General features: G+C 44.4%; 1 protein-coding gene and 1 pseudogene across 1 annotated transcript in view; one reads left to right on the plus strand and one right to left on the minus strand.

The window, feature by feature from the left end:
* The window catches only part of TAF1 (TATA-box binding protein associated factor 1), a 100,904-nt gene that overhangs the window by 40,455 nt on the left and 45,178 nt on the right, over window positions 1-15,271 (plus strand). Inside the window, exons 27-29 of the mRNA XM_058441323.1 lie at window positions 265-363; window positions 666-843; window positions 13,994-14,061. Of these exons, the coding sequence (XP_058297306.1) occupies window positions 265-363; window positions 666-843; window positions 13,994-14,061 (345 nt within the window). The remainder of the gene's footprint in view (window positions 1-264; window positions 364-665; window positions 844-13,993; window positions 14,062-15,271) is intronic.
* LOC116811779 (polyadenylate-binding protein 2-like) lies at window positions 12,758-13,846 on the minus strand (annotated as a pseudogene).

Below are 15,271 nucleotides of genomic sequence, written 5' to 3' on the forward strand. Positions count from 1 at the left end.
GGTTCAAGTGATCCTCCCACCGTAGCCTCCTGAGTAGTTCAGATGACAGGCACGTGCCACCACACCCAGCTAATTTTTGTATTTTTAGTAGAGACGGGGTTTCGCCATGTTGCCCAGGCTGGTGCTGAACTCTTGGCCTCAAGTGGTCCGCCCACCTCAGCCTCCCAAAGTGCTGGGATTACAGGCGTGAGCTACTGTGCCTGGAGAGAATGTGGGTTTTTTTTTTGGTCTGAGGAAGCATTCTGTTTTCATGTTTCTCCTTAGAGACCTCATAAGTCCATCCACCGGCGCCGCACAGATCCTATGGTGACGCTGTCATCTATCTTGGAGTCTATCATCAATGACATGAGAGATCTTCCAAATGTGAGTTCATTGCATTGGATATCTATAGTAGGGATGTCAAGGCCTTTTGTTCTGTCTGTGACTTCCAATAGAGGGCAGTAATCTATAGATTTAGGTAACTGGAATGCCTAATTTTTAAGGATTTAGTTTTTTTGTTTGTTTTTTTTTTTAAGCAGTTTAGTAGAGGAAACAGACCTGCTCCATCTGGAAAGATTGCTTTCAGAGTTGATAGCCAGGTAGATAGCTAAGATGTGAGAGGCTTCAGGAATTGGCTCTCTGGCAAGTGTTCTTTGCTGATGTATGGTTCTGGCCCTTGTTTGCAGACATACCCTTTCCACACTCCAGTCAATGCAAAGGTTGTAAAGGACTACTACAAAATCATCACTCGGCCAATGGACCTACAAACACTCCGTGAAAACGTGCGTAAACGCCTCTACCCATCTCGGGAAGAGTTCAGAGAGCATCTGGAGCTAATTGTGAAAAATAGTGCAACCTACAATGGTAAGAATTAAATGTTCCATGATTGCAAAGGTCACTGTTCAGATCCTTATTCCTTACTGGCCCTAAATTCAGACTAGATTGGACTGAGAGGACTACAGTGTATTTGTGCATTCATTTGTGGGTATGAAAATCAGGTAATGTACATTTTCAGTCATTTAATAAATATCACTTCTTTTTTTTTAAGAGGGGGTTGGAGTCTCTGTCATCCAGGCTGGAGTGCAGTGGCGCAATCTTGGCTCACTGCAACCTCTGCCTCTCGGTTCAAGTGATTCTCCTGCCTCAGCCTCCCAAGTAGCTGGGATTACAGGCGTGTGCCACCATGCCTGGCTAATTTTTGTATTTTTAGTAGAGACTGGGTTTCACCATGTTGGTCAGGCTTGTCTTTAACTCCTGACTTCATGATCCACCCGCCTCAGCCTCCCAGGATTACAGGTGTGAGCCACTGCGCCCGGCCTAATGTCACTTCTTTTTATTCCCACTGTTTAATTCTTATATCCTCTGGAGAATTTGGAGTCTATTCGTTGCAATGAAACAGTTCCATGGAATGTAGTGGAAGAGGTGGTCCTAGGTTAGTACAAAAGAGAGACATTCGGCCGGGCACGGTGGCTCACGCCTGTAATCCCAGCACTTTGGGAGGCCAAGGCGGGCGGATCAGGAAGTCGGGAGATCGAGGCCATGGTGAAACCCCATCTCTACTAAAAAATACAAAAAGTTATCTGGGCGTGGTGGCGGGCGCCCGTAGTCCCAGCCACTCAGGAGGCTGAGGCAGGAGAATGGCATGAACCCAGGAGGCGGAGCTTGCAGTGAGCCGAGATCGTGCCACTGCACTCCAGCCTGGGCAACAGAGCGAGACTCTGTCTCAAAAAAAAAAGAGAGAGACATTCAGTGTGGATGGAACCTGTGTAGAGTATGCACTTGTGACCATATTTGCTGTGTCTGAATCTTTGATTTGGTCTACAAATTTGTTAGAGGTGCTGTTACATGTTCACTTTGCTCAAAAGCTGAGAAGACAAAGAGGAAGAAATCTGTTTGTCTTTTTTTTTCCCCTTGTGAGACAGGGTTTCACTCCTGTTGCCCAGTAGCCTCCTGAGTAGCTGGGACTACAGGTGCTTGCCTTCACACCCTGTTAATTTTTGTATTTTTTTGGTAGATATGGGGTTTTGCCATGTTGCCCAGGCTGGTCTCAAACTCTTGAGCTCAACCGATCTGCCCACCTCGGCCTCCCAAAGTGCTAGGATTACAGGCATGAGCCACTGGGCCTGGCCTGTTGCTGTGTCTTAAAAAGAGGAAACAGTATAGCTTCTGCATGTAAAGGATAAGGTTTTCTGGTTTCCATTTGCATCCTTGAGCACAGATTCACAGATATAAATGTAGGGATTCGGAGTACAGATAAAGTATAAATCATGGCTCTGGCACTTACTAATTGAGTTACCGTAGACAAGTTATTTAACTTCTCATACCCTCCTCAGTTTTCTCATCTGTAAACATGGGATAGTAGTACTACGTGAATTTTAAAACCTTTCACAAGCAGGCCCAACCCATTTATCTACTTTCCATCTCCAATGACTGGCTCCCATACCCACTATCAACCCCTGCCACACTCAGCATTATATTTCACAAAATGTCCCCTATGATTTCTTCATGACTTTGCAGTCTTTGCTCTCCCAGTCTTTGCTCTCTTTCTGGGATGCCTTTGTTTCCTATATTTCCGGACCAACTCATATTACCTCTTTTTATTTTATTTTTTTTTTGAGCTGGAGTCTTGCTCTGTCGCCCAGGCTGGAGTGCAGTGGTGCCATCCTGGCTCACTGCAACCTCTGCCTCCCAGGTTCCAGCGATTCTCCTGCCTCAGCCTCCCGAGTAGCTGGGATCACAGGCGCCCACTACCACACTTGGCTAATTTTTGTATTTTTAGTAGAGACGGGATTTCTCCATGTTGGCCAGGCTGGTCTCAAACTCCTGACCTTGTGATCCACCCACCTTGGCCTCCCAAAGTGCTAGGATTACAGGCATGAACCACTGCGCCCGGCTGCATTATTTTCTTTATTTCACCATAAGAAATCTTTAAAATGGATACTGTTATAACCCTCATTTTCCAGATGAACATACAGGCCTGTAGTGTTTAAATAGCTTCAAAAAATTTATTTTTTTTAATGATGAGGTGATGGGTTGATGTGTGCAGCAAACCACCATGGCACACGTTTTCCTATGTAACAAATCTGCACATCCTGCACATGTACTAAAAAAAAAAAGAGGAAGATGACATTACCTTTAGGGGCATTTCTTTTTTTTTTTTTTTTTTTTTTTTTTTTTGAGACGGATTCTTGCTCTTTCACCCAGGCTGGAGTACAGTGGCACTATCTCGGCTCACTGCAAGCTCCACCTCTCGGGTTCATGCCATTCTGCTGCCTCAGCCTGCCAAGTAGTTGGGACTACAGGCGCCAGCCACCACGCCTGGCTAATTTTTTGTATTTTTAGTAGAGACAGGGTTTCACTGTGTTAGCCAGGATGGTCTAGATCTCCTGACCTCGTGATCCACCCGCCTTGGCCTCCCAAAGTGCTGGGATTACAGGCGTGAGCCACTGCATCCGGCCTTTTAGGGGCATTTCTAACCTACATTTGTGATTTTCTTTTTTTGGAGATGGAGTCTCGCTGTGTTGCCCAGGCTGGAATGCAGTGCTGCGATCTTGGTTCAGTGCAATCTCTGTCTCCTGTGTTCAAGCGATTCTCCTGCCTCAGCCTCCTGAGTAACTGGGATTACAGGCATGCACCACCACGCCAGGCTAATTTTTTTATTTTTAGTGGAGATGAGGTTTTGCCATGTTGGCCAGGCTGGTCTCGGACTCCTGACTTCAGGTGATCTGCCCTTCTCAGCCTCCCAAAGTGCTGGGATTACAGGTGTGAGCCACCGCACCCGGCCGATTTTCTCTTTTGAGACAGTCTCACTCTGTCACCCAGGCTGGAGGAGTGTGGTGGTACGATCTTGGCTCACTGCAACTTCCTCCTCTTCTGGGTTCAAGCGATTCTCCTGTCTCAGCCTCCTAAGTAGCTGGAACTACAGCTGCACCCCACCATGCCCGGCTAATTTTTGTATTTTTAGTAGAGACAGGGTTTCACCATGTTGGCCAGGCTAGTCTTGAACTCCTGGCCTCAAGCGATTCACTGACTTTGGCCTTCCAAAGTGGTGGGATTACAGGCATGAGCCACCACTAGGCTTAGGCATGAGAATCACTTGAATCTGGGAGGTGGAGGTTGAAGTGAACCAAGATCGCACCACGGCACTCCAGCCTGTGCGAGAGAGTGAGACTCTGTCTCAAAAAAACAAAAAAAAAAGGTACAGTAGAGATGTTAATCCAGTTATATCTAACGTCAGAGCCTGTACTCTTAACCATCATGCTCCATATACTGTTCTCCACTTTTTCACTTACTGTTTATGCCTCACAACCCTGCACTTGTCTTCTGCTGAAGTACCAGCTACATCCTAATTGCTGGATCCACTGGCCACTTTTCAGAAATAACCTTTTATTTAAACATCTTTATTGAAATATAATTCACATACTATGCAATTTAACCATTTAAAGTGGTCAGGTTTTTTGTTTGTTTGTTTGAGACGGTGTTTCACTTTTGTTGCCCAGGCTGGAATGCAATAGCATGATCTCAGCTCACTGCAACCTCTGCCTCCTGGGTTCAAGCGATTCTCCTGCCTCAGCCTCCCAAGTGCCTGGGATTATAGGCATGCGCCACCACTCCTGGCTAATTTTGTATTTTTAGTAGAGACAGGGTTTCTCCATGTTGGTTGGGCTGGTCTTTAACTCCCAACCTCAGGTGATCTGCCTGCCTCGGCCTCCCAAAGTGCTGGGATTAAATCAGGCATGAGCCACCACGCCCAGCTGGCTAAAGTGGTCAGTTTTAACATGTCATCCATATTGTAACATGTATCAGTACTTCATTCCTGGTTTTTTTTTTTTTTTTTTTTAGGAGGGGTCTCACTGTGTTGTCCAGGCTGGAGTGCAGTGCTACAGTCATAGCTCACTGCAGCCTCACCCTCTCGGGCTCAAGGAATCCTTCCGTTTTAGCATCTCAAGTAGCTGGGACCACAGGCGCATGCCACCATGCCTGGCTAATTTTTATTTTTTATTTTGTAGAGACAGAGTCTCACTGTGTTGCCCAGGCTGGCCTCAAACTCCTGGGCTCAAGTGATCTTCCTGACTTGGCCTCCCAAAATGCTGGGATTACAGGCATGAGCCATTGTGCCCAACCTCATTTTTTTATCATGTAATACTCCATTGTATGGATGCCCCACATTTTGTCTGTCAATTGATGGACCTTTAGATTGTTTGTAATTTTGGCTAATGCAAATAATGCATTTGTGAACATTTTTGTACAGACTTTTGTGTGGACATTTGTTGTTTGTTTGTTTTTTTTTTTTTTTGGAGACAGAGTCTTGCTCTGTTGCCCAGGCCGGAGTGCAGTGGCATGATCTCCGCTTACTGCAACCTCCACGTCCTGGGTTCAGGCGATTCTCCTGCCTCAGCCTGCCGAGTAGCTAGGACTATAGGCGCGTGCCACCACACCTGGCTAATTTTTTCTATTTTAAGTAGAGACAGGGTTTCACTGTGTTAGCCAGGTTGGTCTTGATCTCCTGGCTTCGTGATCCACCTGCTTCGGCTTCCCAAAGTGCTGCGATTACAGGTGTGAACCACACATTTGCTTTTTTTAATTTTAATTTTTTTTATTTCTCAGGCAAGTAAGACAGTTAAGGGACACTTGTTTTTATTTCTCTTGGGTATATAAAGATCGAGCATCCCAAATCCAAAAACTTGACATGCTCCAAAATCTTTAACTTTTTGAATGCCTGCTTGATGCTCTAAGGAAATCCTCATTGGAGCATTTGGATTTCTAATTTTTGAATTAGGGATGTTCACATATTTGCAGATATTCCAGAATATTTCAGATTCTTAAAAAACCTGAAATCTGAAACACTTGTGGTCCCAAGCATTTCAGATAAGGGATACTCAGTCTGTACCTAGGAGCTGAATTGCTGAGTCCATATGGTAACTCTTATGTTTAATTAACTTTTTGAGGAACTGCCAAACTGTTTGCTAGAGCAGCTGCACCGTTTTGTAATCCCACCAGCAGTGTATAAGGGTTCCAGTTTCTTCACATCCTTGGAAACACTTGTTATTGTCCATCTTTTTCCTTCTAACCATCCTAGTGGGTGTAAAGTGGTATTTCATTGTAATTTTGATTTGCATTTCCCTATTGACTAATGATGCTGAAAATTTTTGCATATGGTTGGAAATACCATTCTTGAACTTTTGTGCATTTGCCACTATTGACCACCTTTTCCTACTTGATACTCTCTTCTCCCTTTTCCAGAAATACTTTCTCGAATCATTTCCTTGCCTTTTCATTCTCATTACTTCAGCCATAATATGTCTGTTAACATCACTATCTCCAGCCCCATACCTCTCTTCAGGGCTCCATACCTGTGCTTCCAATTGTCTGCCAGACATGTCCATTTTTCATTGCCCTACTGGCAACTTATTGTCTGATTGTCCATCTAGCTGTATATCCTAGAAATCATAGTCATAATTTATTCCATTTTCTCTTCCCCACACTCATAGATAACCAAGTCCCATAAATTGGAAATTCCAAGTTGCCAATGGAAAAATAAATAACAAAGATACTGGTCTGGGGTTAGGAGAGTGTTCGCAGTCATCATACTCCTCTTGGCCAGCAGTGTCCCATGTGTTCAGGCTGACGATTTGCCCATCCACAGATGTCTGGACGCCATAGTTGTCAAAGACAGTGGGGGGATATACTCCTCAGGAAAGACATTTGTTGTATAACTGATGAGGAGGCAGGTTTTACCTATAGCCTCGTCTCCTACAACCACACATTTGATTGTCTGCATTCTTCCCTTGTAGTCCTATGTACAAGAGAGAAAGAAAGAATATTCAGAGATACTTGGTTAATGTAGGGAGCTATTCTAAACATTTCTCTCTGAGGAGAAGATGAGGAGGATAAGATGCCCCCCACACTCTCTATACCCTTAGTGCCATAAAAGAGTCAGCTACAAAGGGTTGTATAAGTCAAGAGTTCTTACCCTGGAGTCTGTGGACTACTAGAGGATGGACTTCAGTAGGTCCTAGAAGCCTCTTCTGAAGTTGTGTACAATACTATGTATACGTGCATAAGTGAATTTTTCTGGAAAGAAGATCCAGAGCTGTCACCAGTATCTCACAAAAGGCTTTTTTAATCTTTGGGTGAGCTCAAAAAGATTAAAAACCATTCATCCACATAGGTATTTGTGTTACACTGTTATCATAAGGTCTGGATCTACTGTATCAAAGGTACTAAAATATTGTAGGTGCTCAATAAATGGTTAGTAATTTTTAAAATTATCATAGAAGGTTTCCAGGGTTGAATCAAGAAACATGGCTCTCACTTTGGGTCTCTGGCTATAGAGCCAGCAGAGGAACCTCCATTCCTGAAAAACAGAGACATCACAATACTGGAGAGAAAGGCAGACAAGTCACACTCAGCTAGAGAAATGGTTAAGAGGGCTAGGCGCGGTGGCTCACGCCTGTATTCCCAGCACTTTAGGAGGCTGAGGCGGGCAGATCACCTGAGGTCAGGAGTTCCAGGCTGGCCTGGCCAACATGGCAAAACCCCATCTCTACTAAAAATACAAAAACTAGCCAGACACGGTGGCGCACACCTGTAATTCCAGCTACTCAGGAGGCTGAGGCAGGAGAATCGCTTGAGCCCAGGAGGCAGAGGTTGCATTGAGCCAAGGTCACGCCATTGCATTCCAGCCTGGGTGACAGAGCAAGACTCTTGTCTCAAAAAAAAAAAAAAAAGAAAGAAAGAAAGAAAAAAGAAATGGTTAAGAGTCTAGGCTCCGAAGTCAGGAGGCAAAACCCAGTTCTCCCTCTAATCTTTGTGAACTTGGGAAAGTTTTATGTTTTTTTTTTTTTTTTTTGGCAGAGTCTCGCTCTGTCACCCAGGCTAGAGTGCAGTGGTGCATCTCAGCTTACTGCAGCCTCTGCCTCCTGGGTTCAAACGATTTTTGTGCCTCAGCCTCCCGAGTAGCTGGAATTACAGCGTGTGCCACCACGCCCAGCTAATTTTTGCGTTTTTAGTAGAGACAGGGTTTCACCATGTTGACCAGGCTGGTCTTGAACTCCTGGCCTCAAATGATCCACCCGCCTCTGCCTCTCAAAGTGCTGGGATTACAGGCATGAGCCACCGCACCCAACCAGAGAAAATTTTTAACCTGAGGGTTAAATGAAGGAAGGCATGCGTAGTACTTATTAGTCTCTCTCACATAGACAGTACTCATTAAGTGTTAGAAGCTACTATGTCTTCTTAATAATTCTACTATTCTACTACGGGAGAAGGCAAAAATTCTGTAATATGGTTACAATGCCAGATAAACCAGGGGTCTCATCCCCTTCAACCTTATGTGAGTAAAACTACAGGTCTTAATGCCACCATACTCATCCATTTGTTCATGAATCAATATTTCAGAGTAAATGATATGTCAGAGATGATCTCCAAGAAGCTTGTTTATTATGAGCTCCTATATTTATACCCCCATATTAATACCCCATCAATGCCTTGCCCTCAATTTAGGTCCCAAAGTACTCCACTTTCTGTAGGTTCTTAACTACTGCCCTAATTTCAGACCTGATTCTTACAGCAGTACTTTCTTTAAGTGTCAGAGCACAGAGGAAAGGGCATTAAATAATTGTATATATTTGGTTACAGAAAAAAAATTGAGAATCAATTTATTTCTCACCTTGAGGATTTGGGGAAATAGATACATCCCCCATTCTGTTGTCTCATTAGCTAAGGTCTGCATTAGGCCCATATCATAGACAAAAACAAACACAACACCTCGTTTTGGTCAGAATAAAGAAAAGTGAGCCGGGTGTGTGGCTCATGCCTGTAATCCCAGCATTTTGGGAGGCTGAGGTGGGAGGATTCCTTGAGCTCAGAAGTTTGAGACTAGCCTGGGCAACATAGTGAGATTTTGTCTCACTAAAAATAAAAAAAATTAGCCAGGCGTGTGGTGGCATGTACCTGCAGTCCCAGCTACTTGGGATGCTGAGGTGGGAGGATTGCTTGAGCCTGGGAGATCGAGGCTGCAGTGAGCTATGATGACACCATTGGACTCCAGCCCAGATGACAGATGGAGACCCTGTCTCAAAAAGAAAAAAAAAAAGAAGAAAAGTGGCTTTCAGAGTATGCTTTCCACAAGCCCACTAGGGGTTGCTCTCTGCCCACACAGAGCCAATTCTGAGTGGCGAGGCCTCCCACCTAGAAGTCTTCTTTAGCACAGGTTCCACAGCTAAAATAAGTCCAGAGCATAATTTAACTCTGGTAGGAAACCACCCCAGGGTATTCACTGACCATTCAGCTCATTCTTTTTCCATCCAGGAATAGGCATAAGGATCAAACACACAAGGTCGATAGAAAAGGGGCACAGTCATCACCACCTTCCTCGAGAATAGCCTTGTTTGACTTTCCTGATCTGGATAAATGTATTTCCCCTCTGAATTCCTACAACAATTACTGTCTGTGCAACTCATTTTCCCAGCTTCCTCTAAATATCATCCAGTGTCTAACACCTCTGCTCAAAGTGACTGCTTCCAGAACAGCAGTGCAACTTAGGCAGTTGCTAAACCAGAGTAAAACTCTTAGGGACAGTCCGGGCACGGTGGCTCACGCCTGTAATCCCAGCAGTTTGGAAAGCTGAGGAGGGCAGATCACTTGAAGTCAGGAGTTCAAGACCAGCCTGGCCAACACTCCAACCTGAGTGACACAGCAAGAACCTGTCTCAAAAAAAAAAAAAAAACTCATATTGAAACTTAATGCCCAAATGTGGCAGTATCAAGAGAGGTGGAGTTTTCAAGAAGTGATTGGATCTTGAGGACCCTGTCCTCATGAATGAATTAATCCATCCATGGATTAATAGATTAATGGGTTAATATGGGAGTGGAACTAGTGGCTTCATAAGAAGAGGAAAAGGGACCTGAGCAAGCATGCTCAGCCCCCTCACTATGGGATTCCCTGAGCCACCTCGGGACTCTGCAGAGTTTCCATTAGCAAAAAGGCTCTTACTAATTGTGGCCCCTCGACCATGGACTGCTCAGCCTCCATAATTATAAGAAATTTCTTGTTTTTTTGGTTTTTGTTTTTGAGACAGGGTCTCACTCTGTTGCCCAGGCTGGAGTACAGTGGCGTAATCACAGCGTAATGCAGTCTCAGAATCCCTGGGCTCGATGATTCTACCACCTCAGCCTCCCAAGTAGCTGGGACCACAGGTGTGCTTCAGCACACCCAGCTATTTTCTGTATTTTTTTTTCTTGTAGAGACAGGGTTTCGTCACATTGCCCGGGCTGGTCTGAAACTCTTGAGCTCAAGCGATCTGTCCACCTCAGCATCCCAAAGTGCTGGGATTACAGGCGTGAGCAACCACCCCCGGCCCCAGTAAGCAGATTCAGTTGTTGTAAAACAACTTATAGCATACTGTGTTGTGCTGTCAGCAGTAAATGCATTTATGATGTTTTCCACTCATTATGTGTTTATTGGGATGTAACCCTATCATAAGTCAAGGAGCATCTGTATCTCATGCAGCTCCTCCATAATTCATGGCAACCAATATATTCCTCTGTTTATACTAATACTCTATTTTAAAAAAAAATTACGGAAATTGTTAGACACATACAGAAATAAAAGAGGAAATAAACTTCAGTGCTATTCAGTCAGTTCAACACTTTGTTAGCATATGGTCAATCTAGTATATATTTTCAGCTTTTGTATCATTTCATCCATAAATACTTAAAGCATTTATACTCTGTCTTGCAATAATTTATCTTCAAGTCATTTATTTGACTAGATCAGCAACTATCTTTATTTTTTTGTTCTATTTTTTGAGATGGGGTCTTACTCTGTCACCTAGGCTGGAGTGCAGTGGCACAATCTTGGCTCACTGCAGCCTTGACCTCCTGGGCTGAAGCAATCCTCCTGTCTCAGCCTGCCGAGTAGCTGGGACTACAGGTGCGTGCCATCACATCCAGCTAATTTTTGAATTTTTTTTTGTAGAGGTGAGGTCTTGCTATGTTGCCTAGGCTGGTCTCAAACTCCTAGGCTGAAGCAATCCTCTTGGCTCAGTCTCACAAAGTATTGAGATTACAGGCGTGAGCCACTGTGTCTGCCCTAAACCAGTAAGTCTCATAGGCAGGAAGTCTATCTTATTTTTCCTTATATTCCCATCATTGAACACACTGTACGCAGTCATTAAACATTTGTTAAATGAATAAACAAGTGAATGCTGAATTAAATAATTAGTGAGAATAGAACTGACGTTTTGGCTCTGGGGAGCACTAACACAAAAGGATAGACAGGAATATAATCTAGCAAAGGATATGTAAAAGAAGTAATTGGAATTACTAGCTAGATGAAAATATTTTAGCTTCTCTTTATGATGAGCTTAAATTAGGGCATTCATAAGCAGGGAGTGTAGGAGATAGGTTAGATAGTTCAAGGATTTTCTGAAGCTTCTGATAGGTTTCAGTATGGAGTTTTTTTTTTTTTTTTTTTTTTTTTTTTTTGAGATGGAGTTTCACTCTTGTTACCCAGGCTGGAGTGCAATGGCACAGTCTTGGCTCACGCAACCTCCACCTCCCAGGTTCAAGCTATTCTCCTGCCTCAGCTTCCTGAGTAGCTGGGATTACAGGCATGCGCCACCATACCTGGCAACTTTTGTATTTTTAGTAGAGATGGGGTTTCTCCATGTTGGTCAGGCTGGTCTTGAGCTCCCAACCTCAGGTGATCTGCCTGCCTCGGCCCCCCAAAGTGCTAGGATTACAGGCGTGAGCCACCGCGCCCGGCCCAGAGATTCTTTTTTAACACAGGCTTTGGATTAACCCGATGTTATTAGAACACCACAAACTGTAAATTTTACAAACAAAAATTGCAATCACAAATTGTATATGTTAAGTGTGGGAAAATTGTAAGTCACCCATTGGTCTCTTTAGGCATTCTTTTTTTATTACTGTATTTTCAAAAACAACTTTATTCATCGCACATATTAAAAAAAAAAATTCCCACCCCTGGAAATGAGCTAAAAAAGTAAACAAAATCTACCTCCCACCTCCCTGTTCCCACTTCCTCCCATTCCCTCCAAATAAAAGGGAAAAAAGGCAAAGGAAAAAAAAACTGAAAAACAAAAACACCCCTAAACCCCCAAAATCAAGGTAGTGCATTTCCCCAGGGAGAAGGGGAATTTACACTGGAGCTGCTGGGAGCGGAACGGAGATCTTCCGGCTACAGAAACCTGCAAAGAAAGACACTCAAAACAGAAAAAAAAACACGAAACAAAATAGATCACCAGGCAATCTGGAGGGGCAGGGAACCGGAGAAGAGGGGTGGGGTGGGTGGTAGACCTGACTGGACAGGAGCTGGCAGGAGAGGACTGTGAAAGGCGAGGAGAAGACGGAGGGAAGGTAACAAGCAGAACAGTTTGGTGTCCTTCCAGAGCCCTGGCTAAAAAATAATAAAAACTCCTACCACCCACGCCCACCTACCCTTGAGCAGCCCCCAAGGGGTGAAATGGGGCAGGGAAACGTGAGCAGCTTGCTAGTTGAGACATGTCCATGGCGAATCCCCAGAGTGAATAAGCAGCCTCCTGCTCCACTCCCTGGGCCTTCCCCTACTCCCTAAAGCAGGTCCCTCCTCAGCAGTTAGTTATGGGATTCTCCCCCCTTCCACAGTATATCTTTTTAAAAAAATACTTTTTTCCCATCAAGGTCATCTTCTGGTTTTTGTTTGTTTTTTTTTAATTCTTTTTTTTTTTTCCTTCTTTCCTCTTTTTTTCTTCTCTCTCCTCCTCATACTTTTTTTAGTAAGGGGAGTACCATGATGTTGCTCTAGCCGGGCCCCTGTAGATGCGACCCCGGGGCCTGCTGTTAAAACCGCTGTAGAATCGAGAGAGGGAACTGTTGTAGTTGGTGGTCGGGCGCGGTAGTGGGCTCGTGGAAAACCCCAGTCTGTTGTGCTGATTCCTGGTCTGTTGGTTCATTTTGGGATCACCTCTATTTGCCTTCCTCTAAGTAGGGAGTCATCTAAGGCCAAGGAAGTCCTCACTGACTCTTTGTCTGAGAACTCTATATATGCAAACCCTTTGGGATGGCCACTAAATTTGTCACAGAGTATGGTAACACGGTTGACTGAACCACAGCCATGAAAGTGAGCTTCCAGCTTTTCTGCTGTTGCACCATAGTCCACAGTGCCAACATAGATGGAACGGGTATCGGCCTCCATCTTCTCAATGACGTGTTCACTGGGCCAGCATTGCCTGGAGGTGGACTCATAATCATCTACTTCTCTACCTCGTTCTGTAGCTCCTTTAGCTTCTCAGCTTCTTCCTCCATCTCCCTAACTCGAGCTTTGATAGCTTCCAGCTCTGGATCCTCAATGGCGCCGCCGTCCTCCGGGTCACCCTCGACCAGTCCCGGCTCCTCCTCCTCCTCTTGGCTGCCAGGGGCTCCCGAACCAGACCCGGAGCTCCCGTGGGGGTGGGGGCGCAGGGCCGGGGCGGCTCCTCTTCGGGCTCGGGCTCCGGCTCGGGGTCCAGGGGCAGCTCCTCAGGCTTCAGTTCCTCAGACTCCAGGCCGTTCCCGTAGTCCCCTGCGCCCCCCGGGGCCCCCTCCCCGGCCTCCCCACTGGCCCCAGGCACACGATGGCGCCAGCACCCTGGCCTGGAGGCCCGACCGCCCACAGCCCCAGCCTCCCGCCGCCGCTGCCGCCCACTCACTCTTTAGGCATTCTTAAAGAAATTATTGCTCCCCTTCCATAGTATTATGTTCGAGGTATTAAAGGCAGCAGTAGTACTACCTTGTGTAGATACACAAAATTAAGGAAAGAGTTAAAGTTGGTTATTCATTCATATTGTGTACCTGCTATGTTTTAGGCGCTGAAAAATGGACATAAGTCTGGTATATCTGTCTAACCCATCAGTTAGCCTGGTGCCTGACACATTTTAGGTTCTTAAGTAAGTGCATTAAAAGGATAAAGAAGTGTTGGCAGCTTTTGCCTCCCATTATTAATGGTTTCATCTCTTTCTGTTCCTCTACAGGGCCAAAACACTCATTGACTCAGATCTCTCAATCCATGTTGGATCTCTGTGATGAAAAACTCAAAGAGGTAAGACAGTTAGAATGAGAGAAAGGCAGTGGAATTTGAAGGTGGGGGTGGGATATCAGGGTATAGGAAGTAGGGAATTTAACAGAAGGAAAAATATATGCGGGAGTAGCAGATCTTTAGTATATGTGAAGGCTGGAAGGGACTTTAGAACTCATAGGCCAGTCCCTTTCGTAGATGGAAAAACTGGGCCCATAGAAGAAAATGATTTGCTCTGGACATCTTGACTATTAACAAAGTTAGAATTAAGATCCAGCACCTACACAACTCATTACAAAGGGCAAAGGAAAGTGAGTTTCCAGGAAGTCAGCTGTAGCTAAGAGACTAGTCAATGTTTTAGGAAGAATTTTCATTTTTTCTTTATATTTTTAACCAACCAAGCAGCAAGTGCTAAAAGTTTTAATTTTTAAATGATAATCTATCTATATTCCCTCTTCTTACTGAAAACAATTAATGGTACTTTATAAACCTACAAAAGTGTAAGTATGAAGTAGACATTTCACAAAAGAGGATAACTAGCCAGTAAACATGGAAGGATTCTCAACTTGATTGCTTATTGAGGAGATGCAAATTTAAACCACGATGTCACTACATACCCACTGCAAAGGCTAAAATTAAAAAGACTGACAATACTAAATGTTGATGAGGATTTGGAGCAATAGGAATACAAACTTTTTCCTACTAGAGTCTAAAATGAACTTACTGGGTTAGGTCCCATTACGCAAAAGTCACTAATCAATAATAATGTTCAGTGTTTTCAGCAGTAGTTTTACAGCAAAAACAGAGAGCATGATCTTAAAGCCTAAATTGCTAAAGATGTTTTTTTGTGTGTATAGGAGCCATGATGTTGACACTCAGGGCTAAGTATAAATTTTGGTGAACCAGAAGAATAGAATGTAGAGTACCTAAAGAAGTTGTTGACACATCCTTTTTGACCCTTTTACTGGAATTTTTTTTTTTTTTTTTTTTTTTGAGACAGGGTCTGACTCTGTCACCTGGGCTGGAGTGCAGTGGGATGACCTTGGCTCACTGCAACCTCCGCCTCCTGGGTTCAAGTGATTCTTGTGCCTTGGCCTCCCGAGTAGCTGGGACCACAGGCGTGTGCCACCACGCCCAGCTAATTTTTTTTTTTTTTTTTTGTATTCTTAGTAGAGATGGGGTTTTGCCATGTTGGCCAGGCTGGTCTCAAGTTCCTGGCCTCATGTGATCCACC

Source organism: Hylobates moloch, unplaced genomic scaffold (assembly GCF_009828535.3).
Source record: "Hylobates moloch isolate HMO894 unplaced genomic scaffold, HMol_V3 SCAFFOLD_7, whole genome shotgun sequence".
Classification (NCBI taxonomy): domain Eukaryota; kingdom Metazoa; phylum Chordata; class Mammalia; order Primates; family Hylobatidae; genus Hylobates; species Hylobates moloch.